The sequence below is a fragment of the Acanthaster planci genome, linkage group LG12, assembly GCF_054643075.1.
Source record: "Acanthaster planci isolate LZ-2023a linkage group LG12, COTS_SCS, whole genome shotgun sequence".
NCBI classification, from domain to species: Eukaryota; Metazoa; Echinodermata; class Asteroidea; order Valvatida; family Acanthasteridae; genus Acanthaster; species Acanthaster planci.
The window spans coordinates 377697-394146 of NC_141788.1; the positions used below are offsets into that span (position 1 = coordinate 377697).

Consider the following 16450-nt stretch of genomic DNA (forward strand, 5'->3'; position numbering starts at 1 on the left):
AACTTAAAAAACTCTCGCCTAAGGTACAGGATAGATTTCTGATGCAACCATGTATCTCTCTTTTAAAGAGGATCTGGTTTCAATAATTCTCACAACCAGTTCTTTTCAGAACTTCACTTCTCCAAAACAGAGAGAAATAGCTGTACCCAAAAGATATCATCTACCTGAGCAGTTCATCAATTGAATATACAACTTCTTATACAACTACTCTTTGCAAACAGAATGTTATTACCTGCATCATTTGGTTCTTGATAGTGTTGATAGTAGACTCTATATCCAATGATATCACAGTTGTATGGTGACACCTCCCATGTCACTTGAATAGTTGTTTCATTGGTCGCAACAGCTTTAACATTCCGAGCATTGGTGTCAACCACTGTAAAATCTGCAAAACAGACAAACCCAGGTCAAAAACGTAGTAAATTTTCACAAACAATGCACTTGCCATCTTTGACCTGATCCTACTTTGCTGTTGGAATCATTAAGCAGCATGCACTTATGGGTGCAGCTCCTAAAGAGCAGAAAAGAACACAGAAACATTGAGTTAAAGCCCATCAAATCTTCTTAGAATATCTCCTTTCCGCAAATCTTTTTCTCCACCATTCAATATTTCGCATCTCAATTTCTTTATACAAATGTTTTATTGAGTCCAATAAATGAGCTTTACCCTTTGGTGTGACCTCACAAATGAAGAAGAACTTTTCGTCGCAACGGTGACCATTAATGTGGCCCGAATCCCCCTTCAATGTGGCACAATCTTCGACTTCGGCTGGTTCCCCTGGAGCCCACAGAGTTGACTGCCAGTCATCGGTACTACTGCAATCCATCCAACGCCATGTTCCCTCCACAGTCACATCACTGTAACCTAAATGGGAAAACGGAGCAGGCAACAATATTAAGTCGGTCATATAACAAGATAATAGCAAGTAAGATGTAGGGCTTTTTTGCAGGCATAGATATGAGACAGTAATATAGCCAGTACTGATCTGACTAGGGGCAAAATCAGAATAGGAAACCACAAACTGCTGCGTCTGCATTAACTGGCTATGGCTAGGAAGCACATGTTTGACAATGAAAGCCACTGGCTAGTCAGCAAAAACCATTTCCCAGTGACTTTGTATCATAGCTGGTCATAACCACATCAAGACTCTCTATCTGCCATTCCTCGTAAGGGTCACGTCTTTCAAATGTGAGAGAATTAACAATAGACCATGACTTGTAGGAGAGTAGGGAGTTTCCTGTTTTTTTCCAAATGGATGAAGTTCCTTTGAATACTTCCATTTGCCATGACCTAACTAAACGAATAGTTGATATCCCTGTGTTGACCTTATCAAAAAGTATGAGCTTGTAACAAAGCTGTTAAGAACTGTTACCTATCCACCATTCTTGGCCTGGTGCCAAGGATTCCGTTTGATTCAAGATGTAGTCCAGTTCTTCCTGACTGCTGATGATAAGCAATTCACTTCCTCGGTCTAAACATGAAGACCTTTCATAGGAAAACCAGTTTTCTCCATTAGGAGTGTAATAGAACCAGTAACATGTGCCGTTAAAGCCTGGTAGGTGCCACTCCGGACAGGAACCTAATTAAGACAGATGAACAAACCGATGGTATTTATGGTATATTGATTCAGACTTCTAATATGCAGCTAAATGCTACAAATACTAAAATATGACATAGTATTTAGCTAATTTTTTTAATGGAATCTCATTTTCAACACTTCTCGGCAATGAGCAATAATTCGATCCATAACAAGCCATGCACAGTGGCCAAGTTTGACATACACTCCACCTCCACAGAATTCGTGGATTTTGTGTATGTACAAAACAAATGGAGAATCAGAGCATTCAAACATTACCTGGAAGTACAAGTCAAGGCATGGGTAGTGGTTCCCATCAACTATGCCCGTGTGTTAATTTTGGCTAACTCATATTTACATATCCCTATCCCACTTCACAAGAGGGATTAATTCAGACTTTGTGCACAGCTTTCCAAGTCCAACGAAAACCAGTTAGCAGCCCCAATGGTTCAGTTAAACTGATGTTTGAAAACTTTAAAATGGATGTGTACAGAATTGTTATAAATGCTCATTCACCTAGCCAGACTTGTGCAGGTCCAATGAAGTCTAACTCTCCACCTAAGCTATGTATAGCTGCCACAAACACTTTCCACATGACATCTGTGGCAAGGTTAGTCAAGACCACTTTGCTTGCATTGCCCCCAGAGACATGAATTGATCCTGTCAAGAGAATACAAACATTTTCATGTAGCGCTTTGGACTGCACTCCCAATTTCAGAAGTTTAAAAAAAATACACTAACAAGAAATGCACAATACCATGTCTGAAGCAATAATGGCCCTGTACAAAAGGTTGAAATACACATTCTTCACTCTAAAGGATTATAAAAACCACTAATCCATTGTTGAGAGAACTTTTAACTTTTATGATAACAAATGGTGACAAAAGTGCTCTTAAATTAGGTTGTTTCCACCAATACTGTTCTCCCTTTTTCCACATATCAAAAGGGCATTTTTATACCATTAATATTTGTGTCAGAGTATTGCTGGTAGAGGACTGTATATCCAGTGATGTCACAGTTGTAAGGAGAGACCTCCCAATGAACGTGGATTGCTGTTCTGTTGACTGCCACAGCATCAACCTTCTGCACGTTGGTATCATCCACTGTAAATCCTAACGACAAAACACACAAAGAGAAAGTACTTTCCTTCTTGGATGACATCATTACAGAAACTACTCACGACATCATGTTTTGGATATCACTACAGTTTTGAATGTGATAAAAACCAACAGGTCTCATTAAGTTCTTCACATCTATACATGTATGTTTACATGCCTGAGAAATAGATTTATTCTTCACGACACATTTCCAAACAAGTTCTGTGAAAAAGAAGAAAAAAACCCTTATCCAACAATAAAAAGGGTTTTGTCAAGATCTGGGATGATTCTAGCTTCCATGTACCTTTTGGGGATATTTCACAGATATACGCTTGCACAGAGTTGCAATTGTAATCTGCTATTTTTGATGTTGTTCGCTGGTATCCAGCACAATCTTCACTGCCTTGGGTTACCCAAAGTGACTCTTGCCAAGTAGTAGACTTGTTACAGTCCAACCATTTCCAGTTTCCTTCATCAGAAAGATCTGAATAACCTACACAGGTATACAAGCCAGTTAAACAAAGAAAAATCTTACTTTAAATATGGGTAATTCTAGAAATAATGAGTCCCAAAGTGTGACATTTTTGTGTCTCTGTTACATCTATTATTTGTTAGTTGACATGGAAATATCACAAGAATTGATTTCAAACTATTACAATTATCTGGCAAGTAATTTGCATTAATTCATCACTCTTGGAAATTAAAAAATGTGTTCTGAACTTACAAATCATACATCAGATGTGACAGGGACACGAAATAAATGGACCCCTAATTTGCGGAATAATACCGTATACAAAATCCATTAAAATCCACTCTCAGGGACAAGGTGGTGAACTGCCTGTAGGATATAATCTTTACACCAGTAAAGAATCATAACATCATTTATTCAGGACACTCTATATACGTAATGACAATAAAAATAAAGCATATGTTGATATAGAATGTGGATGTTTCCATAGATGGTTTACAACCTGGGTACATAAATTTTACATACATAAAATGTGACGGATGAGCCATCATGCTATCATGTCTGCCTTTACTTCACACTTTGAGAGGAATTTATATGGTGTCAGTCACTATCCAGCTTTACTGTTTGATGTCTCCACTGAAAGACCACAGGTTTGCTGGGAAAGAAGCACTTCTGGATAAAATATTAAGCAAAAAATAGCACAAACACCAACCGCCAGATGAGCACGTACCTATCCACCAAACATCAGATGTTAAGGATGCAATTCTTCCTTTGATGTACTGAAGTTCATCATTATTGTTAATCATCAAAAGATCGGAATTGACATCACCTTGGCGACAAATCTCCCTAGTTACTTGCCAGGATGTATAATTCTCACTTCCTCCTTCTAATATGAAGTAGCATTGTTCATTGTATCCAGTTTCATATCCCACTGGACAAGGCTCTGTCACATGAAAAAAAATCATAGCTTTATTTTTTCCAAGATGTGAAAACAAGCTTCCAACAAAGAGAAAAATTGCTATTTATTTTCATCTTAAACATTTGTATAAAGACAGCATATCAAATTTTAACAAAGGGTACTCAATGGGTTCAATCAGTGGACAATTTGGGCATATTTAGGCCACCTTGTACAGAATTTCAGTTTCTAGACAGCAGTTACTCATTTCAAGGTATCCACACCATTACTCAATTGAAGGTCTGGACACAGTTACTCATTTCAAGGTCTGCACACCATTACTCAATTGAAGGTCTGGACACCGTTACTCATTTCAAGGTCTGCACACGGTTACTCCTTTCAAAGTCTGGACACCGTTACTCATTTCAAGGTCTGGACACCGTTACTAATTTCAAGGTCTGGACACCGTTACTAATTTCAAGGTCTGGACATCATTACTCATTTCAACGTCTGGACACCATTACTCGTTTCAAGGTCTGCACACCGTTACTCATTTCAAGGTCTGCACACCGTTACTCATTTCAAGGTCTGGACACCGTTACTCGTTTCAAGGTCTGCACACTGTTACTCATTTCAAGGTCTGCACACCGTTACTAATTTCAAGGTCTGGACATCGTTACTCATTTCAACGTCTGGACACCATTACTCGTTTCAAGGTCTGCACACCGTTACTCATTTCAAGGTCTGCACACCGTTACTCATTTCAAGGTCTGGACACCGTTACTCGTTTCAAGGTCTGCACACCGTTACTCATTTCAAGGTCTGCACACCGTTACTCATTTCAAGGTCTGGACACCATTACTCGTTTCAAGGTCTGCACACCGTTACTCATTTCAAGGTCTGCACACCGTTACTCATTTCAAGGTCTGCACACCGTTACTCATTTCAAGGTCTGCACACCGTTACTCATTTCAAGGTCTGCACACCGTTACTCATTTCAAGGTCTGGACATCGTTACTCATTTCAACGTCTGGACACCATTACTAATTTCAAGGTCTGGACATCGTTACTCATTTCAACGTCTGGACACCATTACTCGTTTCAAGGTCTGCACACCGTTACTCATTTCAAGGTCTGCACACCGTTACTCATTTCAAGGTCTGGACACCGTTACTCGTTTCAAGGTCTGGACACCGTTACTCATTTCAAGGTCTGGACACCATTACTTGTTTCAAGTCTGGACACTCAGTTTCCAATGGCTGAAGAGATATACCACCTACATGTATCTCCTTCAATACATGATCTGTTGGCCAGACACTAGGCAGAGTCACGCTGCTTTTATGCTTAGACTGTCTAATGCATCCTCCAATGAGAGGTTATGTATTGAAGGTATAAAAAGTAAAATGCATATGGGCAATTCCAGAAATTTGGGCTTCATTTTTTCAGGTGTCCCTGTCAGATCTGACAAATGATTTTGTAAGTTCGGAACACATTTTCTAAATTCTAAGAGTGACAAATTAATGCAAATTACCTGCCAAACATATATTAATAGTCTGAAATCAATTCCTGTGATATTTCCATGTTAACAGGGACACAAAAAGTCACACTTTTGGACCCCTTATTTCTAGAATTACCCATATTGCCTTCAGCAAAAGAAAAAACTCAAATCTCTGGATGTAATGTTCCTTTCAAATATTTTTAAAGATTAGGCCCATGTAAAGACACATTGTACATACCAGGAGTTGTCTGTGCAGCAGCATAAAAGTTGCTTAACACCAAACATGACGAAAGAATCGTCCACCATGCCATTGTTACTGCTTTTGTTACTCCACGCATTGTTAATAATCAGCATCAAACCACACACACACACAATTTCATCATCCCAATTGAAGAGAGAGGTGATTTCTGCTCAAATCTGAGACATCATAGCACAGGTGTTCAATGCAGTACCCTAGTGAAGATATTGAACTTTGAAACTCCAACCAGTAAAATCAATACCGCCCTAAATACTTATCGTAGTGGGCAAATTTGTTCAGCCTAGATTTAAGCAGATAGCACATAAACGTTTTTAAATAGCTTTCCTTTAATATCTGCGTTGTGGTGTGGATCAATTTACCACTTGACCTTTGATCTTTTCTTCCTATCCCGTCGTATATCTCATTGGTCAGCATGGACCAAATATGTTTTGGTCACACTTGTTAACTTCAGAGTCAACTGGATCATTTGTAAGTACAGTAGCAAGACACTAAAATCATATTTGAACTTTGAGATATAGAACCGGTCTCAAAGACCCAGTGGAACGTTGTGTACCCCGGCGGCTGCTGTCACTTCAAACACATCAGGTCAACTCATACTCCCCCCCAATGGTTCAACATAAAATCCAAATTAAGAGTCAAACAAGTCACAAGGCAAAAGCTAACACAATTTGTGACACGATGCAAAGTATTAACACGATGAAATTAATATCTTGCAAAAACATCCTTTTCCCAACCATACTTTCATGACCATCAGTGACAAAGTATGAAAACCCTAACACCGAAGGGGCCTTGGGCAATACTTGGGAAAGAATTCCATATACGAAGTTCACTTTTTAGGAGAAATTTTTGCTCCAGGACAGATTTAAAAAGGGGCGACATTTATTTTTGGGGGATAGAGATGTGAAAGGGGGTTCAGTAACTTAGGGGGACAGGTTTAAAAAGAAGGGGCCCCACGCAATAAAACGGCAAAAAAGTGAGTCCTTTTGCCGTTCTTTTTTTCCCTACTATATCCTCTACCGTTTCCTCTTTCCTTCACTATCCCGTCCTTTTATTTCTCCACAGTTTTCCTGTCATTAGTACAAGGATTATTACAGTTAGTATACACATTTAAGACATTTAATCCAAATTGTGTCGTAAAGGGGAAGCGAACCTGCAATGAAGAGAACTGTTAGGTATAGAAATACAGCAGTCTAACTGACCACGCCACACGAGCGCTTGTTGCCGGAGAAAGTCGATATGTTCCATATAAAGTTACGGTTGAATTAAGGAGAGGTCAAGATGAGGTCAAGATGAATATTTAAAAAAATTAAATATTTATGAAACTGAATATGTAATTATTCACGAATATTTGTATAAATTAGAATATTTAAATATTAATAAATGTGGCTATCCCTTGTTAATATAAGTAGGTTGTGCCAAAGGAAATCAACTAGGTAAGGTACATGTCTGAGCACAATTGACTGTATGACGTGAGTTATCTCCGTACGTCGTATTATGTAAACCAAGAGAGAAAGAACAAGTAGAAATGCAGTCGGCCGTACGAAAGAAGGAATTTCAGTCCAATGCTGTATAAGAACTCAGGCTAGGTGGAGTGTTGCTTCATCCATTAGCAATACATGCACTATGAGCGAGAATTGGAGTCTTACGCGCAATTGGTGACAGAGGTGACTATCCACACCATACAGTGGAAGCGACCAGTTTGGGTTCTACCTGGCCGAATACATGTGGCGCTGCCGACATGCCGGAGTAGACCACTTCAATCAAATCCTTAAGGATGTTCTTCTCCTGTACAAGCCTACCCTCACATTTTAGAGCGCAGATAGCCACACAATAATCTAAAGACAGGTTTCAGCTCCCTTTTCCCCTTCCCTCTCTATAAATATAGAAAAAAACTCCTCCAACTGACAAGCACTCTCTAAAAGACTGAAATTTGGCCCTTTTTTCCTTCTAAACAAATTGTCCAACTTACAAACTGTCTGTAAAAGAAATTGGGCCCATTTTTCCTTCTAACCAAATCCTCCAACTTAAAAATTGTCGCAAAACACGCACTATTTTCCCCCAAGTAAAAATTGTATATGTACATGTACAGTAGGGCACATTGCGCGGCACCTCGTGAACTGTGTAGATCCATCCAGACAGATGACGGCCCTCTGCACTCCTCGTGTTGCGGATTCATGCATAAAATTACCTCAATGCTTGTGGCAGCCCAACCCCTTCCGGATATGATTCGGTTCATGCGCACACGTCGTGCGCATTCGCCATGTTCTTCAGAAGCAAAGATGGCCGCCTGTCGATGTAAACCTGGTCCATGTGTAGCTCCAAAAGTGTGCCCAAAACTCCACATTTCTGTCCTATGATGTTCAGCTCTTCAATGCCTATTGGAATCGTCTTCATTCAGCGATCAAAGTAAGGATACTTTTGTAGTAATTACGCGATATTACAGTGGACTTCGTATATGGAATTCTTCCCTTCCGCATATGGAAGTCACTTGACTTGGCACCAATCCCGGAACAAACTGAACTGAAAATTGTATATGTTTCTAAATAAATATTCAATATTTTCTCTGCTAAATTTGGCACGTATGTCATGCTATCACTTTCTGATGGCTGATGTCACTGCAGAGAAAAAAATCATTACTAGGCTTCTTCCCGGCCCCTGTGCGTACTACGATGATCACCTGGTCATGTGCCATAAAACATAATGGCTCGATATGACCATAAAACATTTTGTTCATTGTTCATTAATTTCCACTGTTTTACATTCATACAATCCCAATTGTCAAAACACTACTGTATGCATTTGTATTTAGGGCCTACGGGGGAAACCCACTAAAATTTTTAAGCAAAGCTTTTAAAAGTTGAGTTATGGTTGTGGGCTCTTGGAGCAATTTATAGTTACCATTAATTAATTACCACTCACAAAATGACTCGACCTCCTCATAACCCTAAAACGTAAGGATTGTCACTAGTTGTGTACATTTGAATAACTCTTCAAATTTCCGTCACCCATGCGTCACTATACCGTCCGACTGGTGGGCACACCGGAATGATAAATAAATAACCAACCAGGAGCAAAACCTCTTGAAAAATTAAAGATTACACACGATAGCTCTCCGTCAAAGAGCTTCTAAGTTTGGTTATTTGCTCATAGTTCTGAATGTCATGAAAGACTGCGTCGGGCAGATGTCACCACCACATTATAGGTCTGCCTTACACACTGTGTGAACTGTGTATATGCGTTGAATTTTTCATCTTATTAAATGTAGGCCTACTGCTTCTAGCTGTCATGGCAACTAGTTTTGGATCAACCAACGTCTTTGGTAGTTACCTGTAATATGCGGTGTAGGCAATAATAGGTCTTTTGTCTGGAATGTTATTCCCCTTTGTTAGTACAAAGCTGTCAAGGAAACTTGTTCAGAGCCAACTAACGTCTTTGTTACCTATGAAATGCATCAGAGTCAGTGCTAGAAAGGTCTATGAGTCTGGAAAATTATTCATTTTGCAAGTGCTAAGGAAAGTGCCAGCAGCTGTAAGATTTGAAATGTCTGAAGCAGGAAAGGCCTTTTTCTCAAACCGCCATTTAATCCCATTTCTGGTGGTCCTGATGTCATGCTATCAGTGCTGTTGGTGTAGGCCTGCCCTTGTGGGTGAGTTTTGTTGGAGGACCAATTTTTATATTGAAATAGATTTGCTTTGGCATGATTAAGATTCGGCCGTGTGTCTTTTAAACTTTTTGTCCTCATCACGTTTAAACTGAAAAATATGAAATTGAATTTTGTGTTTCAAACTACTTGCCAAAAGACTAATTAAACTTACGTTTGAGGGACATTTGTAACCGAAGGTTTGGAAAAATAATGTTTGAATTGGAGCCTTCCTCGTGGGCATATTGTCTCTTCACTCATCTACCACTTTTCAAAGTAAAAATCTTTCTGGGGGTTAATCTAAAGCTCTTTCAGTTATCGGGAAGCCAACATCACAAAGCACAAGAGAAACTTCAGGTTCAGCTGTTGACGGCAGTCTGTCGACTTTCCAACATTCCGGTAAGATAAACAATAACACGACGCCCATCAGATATATAAGAATTAATTATTACTTGCGAAATCAGCGGACAAAGCATATATATCAGAGAAATATGGGAGGGCTGCGTAGCACAGTGATCAGAATATTGTCAAGAATATGATATAAAATCAGTGCTCTGGAATATGTGATTGTCGAGCTTTTGGTAACTGAGTTCCTGAGTGAACAGAATCTGCTTGCCTTGAAGAAGATACTCAGTTACTGAAAGCTCAGCAATCACATATTCCAGAGCACTGATTTTATATTATATTCTCGCCAATAAAGCATACATATCAGCCGTGGAAGCGGTAACCATAATAAGAATATTTTGTTTCTTGCAACAGACCCTTCTAGGGATCCTCATCCATGGTGGAAATTGGACTTGGAGGATGCGCACTGTATAGGAAACATCATTGTGTCGAATCGAATTGGTTGCTGTGGTAATGTATTGGATCTCTAAACAAAATTAATTAAGTTTTATCAGACCCTATTACGCTATGGGAATGCGCCCAATGGTAAAGACCCATCGTACGTGGTGCACCTGCTGAGGAAAAAATGTGCCAGTCCTGAGTGATATAAAATCATTATTACTAAATTGCCACGTTCTGTTGAAAGTGGAATCCTTTTCCTGATCAACTATTCTGTCTTTTGTTCACTTTTGCACATTATACTTTTCCCTTTACGCCCTTGTTTGTTAAAATCGCACAATTTGAATAGTAACCTTCGTAATGTTCTATTTGCCATTGTGGTTGATCTCTTTTAAAACTTGTCATTATAAGACGGTGATCGTTTCATCGGTGCAGTGGTTCGAGCAGGCCTAAGCTCAAACTACGCCGACAATCGACCGTGTGGATTACCGGCCACAACTGCCCAAGCCGTGCCTGGGTCTGTAAATAACTTCCTCTGTGACTCACCCCGGTTTGCTAGATACATCACTGTTGACATCAATTGCTCTCGTCCTGGAGTTACAAATCCAATTCTGCAGATGGCTGAGGTAGAAGTGGAGGAGTACCCCACTGCAGAATGTGGTAAGACGGTGCTCCATACATGCAATAATAAAAGAAAAATAAACCCTATAAGGGTGTCAGTCATTTTTAAATGTGGGTGTCTGCGCGTAGGGGGGGTGTATACACCCAGAACAAAACCAGTGTGAGTGTGAGGCATTAAATAAGTAACAGTTTGGAGTTTGCGACGTCAGGGTCTTGTAAAAATTTGGATTCTAGATGCTCTGTAATGTGATCCGAGGCGGTTTCACAGTGACGGCTTTACCCAATATTTCGAGCATATTGGATATCGTTTCGAAATTTGGAGGCATTTAATAAGCTACCATGAACATCCCCAAAAAAGTGGGTGGGTGGGAGGGGGCAAACGATATGATACCCCCTTTAAAAACAGGAGGGGTTGGCATTTCTCCTGCTCTTATTCTATACCTTTCGGCTCTCATGCTATCATCAATTCAAGCATGGAAAAACATTGGTTTGCGTAACATTTAATCGCAACCTCAAACTCTCTCCTAAGCCTTTGTTATTTGTTGTATTTCATGTATTTAGAATTCGCCCACACTTCAGCGTACTTCAGGGGACTGTACGAGCACAGTTTGATTCTAAGTCCCGCTCCAATATCGAGAGAAACGACCGTAATCCTTACACAGTGTTCTCTGTATTGCATCAACCACGCCCAGTGTCTGTCCTTCGCTTTCTCGCCGAGAAGTAGTCAGTGTCACATGTACAACCTGAACTCATCATCAATAATGCCCACTGCCAACGGTGACTTTATCATATATGTCACTGAGTAGTCAACGTCACCGCCAATTGTCACTAAGTGATTCATACTTATCGGCAAATGAAGAATTTTTTGTCGTCAATATTTTTAAGCATAAATGGCTTTATTATGAGCACATTGGGAAATTTACTTGTCAATTCGCGAAGGAAGACTTTATAGGTATGTTAGCTAGCTAGACATACAATGGATGTACATATGAAAAGCCAAAGTTACAATGGATTGGCAGACATTGATTAGGAAGTGATATGTGTTTAATGAATTGAAAATGATTGCAAGTTCCAAGAAGGAAATACTCAATTTGGAATAGGCTTCGGAAACGTAATGTATGTGGAGCAATTAAATATTGATATTAGATATATAGATATTAAATCTTTGCTATGTTTTTCTCTTGTCCTTAGCTAAGCATGCTCGAAGAAGAAACACCCGTAGAAATAAATTTGTAAATAAAACTTCGATCAGTCACGTGTAGTTTGGAATGACAAAAATTAGGTGGGCGTGTGGTAATTTGGTACACTGATGCTGTGATAACGTGAGTGCTTGGATATTCATAGTGTCAAACAACTGCCTGTGCGAAAAATGCAATCGTCCATCGTGTTCGTCTTTTTCAGCATTTGTAGTTTACTGTTTGTCTGTTGGTCAATATATCTGGCTAGCTGCCTCATTCTGTCTCAATCAAAATTAGTTTTTATGTTGGAATATACACCTTTTTGTGTGTCATGTACACATTTTTTTTAGTTGAATTGTGAATTTTAAGATGCAAATAAATTCCACTGTACTTAACATAATCCGACTGTTTAACATGAACTGTCCTTTTTTGCGTTTGTAGCCGGTGTTTGCCTTCATTTCCACAGTTCTAGGTGTAATATCTGTACAAAGCTTCAGCGTGGCAGGTACCCCCCCCTCAGTAAACTATAACAAAAAACAACGGAGCAAAAAGTAAACGAACGAATAATCGGATCGGCTCGGAAAATATAGAGCTTTTGGAGATTCAAATTATATTCTGTTTCCTTTGGTAATTCTTCACATTACTGATGGTTTATAGACATCCCTGCAAACACTGCATTATGTCATAAAACAGGATGTTGATTCAAAGTCTTTTCATTTCCTTCCGTTTAAGGTTCTTATTTAACAGCTTTCTTTATGGCTGCATGATGCTATAGTTAATTTAGGCCTACTATTAGAACTAAAAGCAGTCACAAGAGGACGCAGTTCTTAGTTATGGGCCTGTACAACGAGCTATAGTAACTCCATGGTCTGTATGAAAATCGATGTAAAAGAATGAACCACGTCGGTTGATTTCTTAGATTTATATGTAAATATCGATCACAAAATGTCCGTTAAATTGCATATACCCTTTGGCTGGTATTCGGACGACAACACCAGCGCCTGTGCAAGCCCAGGCGGTGCAGGATTTGATTCGCCGACTGATACCAGCGAGAGCTAATGCCTATCATGTCGTTGTTGATGCTGGCAAGGGACCACCCAATTTGGATACACTTCAGGTATTTAGCTCGACCACGCCTTCATTAAAGGGACGAAAAGTATAACTTTCAAGGTGAGCAGATTCTTTTACATTGATAGAAATGTATTTTAAAAATTAAGATCGACGGCTGATAACATCACTGGTGTGAATTTTGAATATTAGATTGAGTCTGATGGAATTTCCGTGAACATCACTGGTACGACGGTCGTAGCTGCGGCATGGGGTTTCTATCATTACTTGAATAAATTTTGCTGCAGTCACATTTCATGGGCCGGGAACCAGCGTTATGTTCCTGAACAATTACTCAAGGTACAATCAGCTTTGAAAATCACTGACTGACCATTTGAACATTAACAAGATTCCCTCACAATAGCATAAATAAGACAAGAACTGCAGAGAAAGTTGTACGTGAAAATTGTAGTCTTGTATTGGATCGAAAGACTAGAGCATTTGTTTGTACCATGTGCGTGAGGAAAATGAAGAATGAACGAAATTACCACCGTGACGGTTCCTCATTCACCATTACATTTACATGCTTACACCCATATAATGTTGTTTCAAACCAATTTAAGAAGGTAAGAGATGACAATTACATCAGACTTTTAGGACTTCATCTTAACCTATCTCTTCAGACCTGGAACATATATTATTTTGGTGAATTGGTTTGAACTTCTACACTGGAGGGTGTACACGTTTTTGTCTTTTTTTTCCAGTGATTTTTTGCTAGATCCGGTGGATCCATTGTTCAAAACCATCGGGAAAGCAGTCATAGAGGCCGTAAGATACATGAAATCAATTTTTGTTTTATACTATCTTTATTTAGTAATTGCTTTAAAATGTCTTTTTCTGTTCGCTGTTTGTTTGTTATCCCTTTCTGTTTATAACCTTTTATGCATGTTTAATCGGCATTACATTGACTTCCTTTTGCTCGTTTGAGTCTTAAATATAAAAGAAAAACATTCAATATGAAAACATTTCTATTATATAATCTGTTCATTGTTCAGATGGTGGAAGAATTCAATGGGACAGATCATATCTACAATGGCGATACCTTTAACGAAATGTCTCCAAAGACAGGGTTAGTGTCAATTAAGACCTGAAATCAACTGGCACTTACTCTTTGGAAAAATGTGTATATCAAGTACGTCCTTCGCTGATTTGCACAAGCACTTAATGCAGGAATGAAAACAGGAATGAAGAATATTACATTTATTCATATCACCCCAATTGACCAAGGGTCCTTTCAGTTATCCTCACGAAAATTCCCTTTATACTAAATATATTTAGGAACACCATGAAATCAATGTCTAAACTGCTTTTGGAAGTCCTAGCTACGGCCAACAGGCCACGTTTATATAGGAACAGGTTGTAGCCACAGTCTAAAGGTCCCAGTGGTGCACGTTAATGCCAGCTTCGGGAAGATCTTCGGCTTTAAGCTAAATACGCCAAAATACGTCTCTTGGGGGTTTCTTTTCAAATATTGGTTCTCATGAATATAATTCACATTTTGATGGATATGCACAGACATACAACGTACCTTGCCCGTGCCAGCAAGGCAGTGTATGAAGCTATAGTTACAGCAGATTCCAAGGAACTCTGGCTGATGCAAGGTTGGTTGTTCCTAAGTGGATTTTGGACTCCAGACCGTGCGAAGGCCTACCTTCAAGGTGTTCCTAAGGTTGGGAAATACGTAACAAAATGCTTCCTTCTAATTGGTCTATCTCTTCTTACTAAAAACCCAGATGTATTTTGTGAAAATGGCTTCTCTCTCCAAATACGTGTATAAAGAAAATCATTTTACCACGATTTCATACTTTTCTCATAAATTGTTGAATTGATCCTCCAGGGGAAAATGATTGCTCTTGACTTAGCGAGTGCAGAGAATCCTCAATACAGTCGCTTGCACTCTTTCTACGGGCAGCCTTTTATCTGATGCATGCTGGGAAACTTTGGAGGGAACCACGGTCTGTATGGAAAACTTCACACTGTGAATGAGGTTAGTTTAAAATTCTCGAGTTTGCTTTCTTGTGGATCTGCCTTGAAAATCTCTACAAAGCCATTAATTTTTAATGGAAGTGAAGAAAATTATCTGCAGTGGTGCTTTTCAGAATATTTTCTTGCTTTATTTAGGGATTATTTGCCGTGAGGAAATATCCAGGTACAACCATCGTAGGCATGGGGTTGACGATGGAAGGAATTAATCAGAATGACGTCATATTAAACGTTCATGAACGACTTGGCATGGAGGTCTCAGAAAGTTGGATCTATCCCACAGTGGTGAGTCTAGGGAAATCAAGAAATTAATTCAATTCTATTGAAAAAATGAGTGAAACGGATGCAGGATTGGCTGTAAACAGTCACTGAGGCAGAGAATTAGACAAGCGGAGGCAGGTTGCAAGACCTGGCCGTTTGAGTGGCAGCTTTACACGAATGGACACTCATGGTGCTCGGAGACATTTAAAAAATGATGGACCAGTTTGGTGTATTCTATAAAAGTGTTGCAATAAAATTAATTGTGTGGGGGGGTAGGGGTAGGGAAGGCCCTGCCAATAAAAAATGTCAACCAATAGCTAATGTGGATTAACACTTCCAAGATGTGCTATACAAACATAAATCGTCAACAGAAACAATTTGATGGTGTTAGAATAAAAGTACAATTCGGACCAAACTATCTACTATAAGAACTTAATTAAATATTACTAAATTATGAGACAGACTTCAATTAGAATTTAAAGGTAACAAATCCAATCCCTTTTTTCAAGCAGATACGACCTTGTTGATGTTACTCGTCAAGTTCTACAGGATATATCGTATCACATCTATCTGAATTTCTCAGCCGCTTACACCAAGAAGAACCTGTCAGCAGTCTCGTAAGTTTAATCGATATGTTTTTTATGACAGAATCAGATGGGAGATATTCATACAATTAGACAGACCGACAACAAAGAAGACAAGGCGTGGAAATTTGCATCTATGCTGATCGAATACAAGCAGCGAGTATCACATACATGGCCACCAACGAACCAGCACGTAAAGACTCCCTATAGTGTAATTTGACAACTAAAATTAGAAGCCATTACTGCGGTGGCCCAGCGCTCGTGGACAGGTGGTACGCGCTCGTTACATGCCTCATCGACCGATAGGGTCTCGTGATTTGCCAAATGCACGCGCGCGTCATACTGAATAATGTGCGTGTTAGATCGGCGCCACACAGCTTCTAATCTGACTAGTCTACCACCTTGAGATGATTTAAAACTTCCACACACGCATTTTATAATCACTTAAACACTTGGCCATTTAGACTCGCATGGGGCATCTCCTTCAAATGCCAAGAA

At 39.3% G+C, this 16450-nt stretch overlaps 1 protein-coding gene and 2 long non-coding RNA genes across 4 annotated transcripts in view; 2 read left to right on the forward strand and 1 right to left on the reverse strand.

Moving 5' to 3' along the window:
- The window catches only part of LOC110985794 (uncharacterized), a 29280-nt gene extending 23300 nt beyond the window's left edge, over positions 1-5980 (reverse strand). For both annotated transcript variants that reach the window (XM_087143922.1, XM_087143921.1), the window contains exons 1-8: positions 5775-5980; positions 3874-4086; positions 2979-3167; positions 2537-2689; positions 2094-2237; positions 1374-1580; positions 668-865; positions 233-385 (exon numbers count right to left, since the gene is read on the reverse strand). In XM_087143922.1, coding sequence (XP_087000048.1) covers positions 233-385; positions 668-865; positions 1374-1580; positions 2094-2237; positions 2537-2689; positions 2979-3167; positions 3874-4086; positions 5775-5874 — 1357 coding nt within the window. In that variant the 5' untranslated portion in view covers positions 5875-5980. The remainder of the gene's footprint in view (positions 1-232; positions 386-667; positions 866-1373; positions 1581-2093; positions 2238-2536; positions 2690-2978; positions 3168-3873; positions 4087-5774) is intronic.
- A 3250-nt stretch (positions 5981-9230) lies between these two features.
- Positions 9231-10298, forward strand: LOC110985832 (uncharacterized). Its single transcript, XR_015427317.1, has 3 exons — positions 9231-9441; positions 9742-9834; positions 10195-10298. It is a non-coding gene; the product is annotated as an uncharacterized LOC110985832 (long non-coding RNA).
- A 338-nt stretch (positions 10299-10636) lies between these two features.
- On the forward strand, positions 10637-12407 carry LOC147797045 (uncharacterized). The gene is made up of 2 exons (XR_015427402.1): positions 10637-10878; positions 11401-12407. It is a non-coding gene; the product is annotated as an uncharacterized LOC147797045 (long non-coding RNA).
- The last annotated feature ends 4043 nt before the right edge of the window (positions 12408-16450 follow it).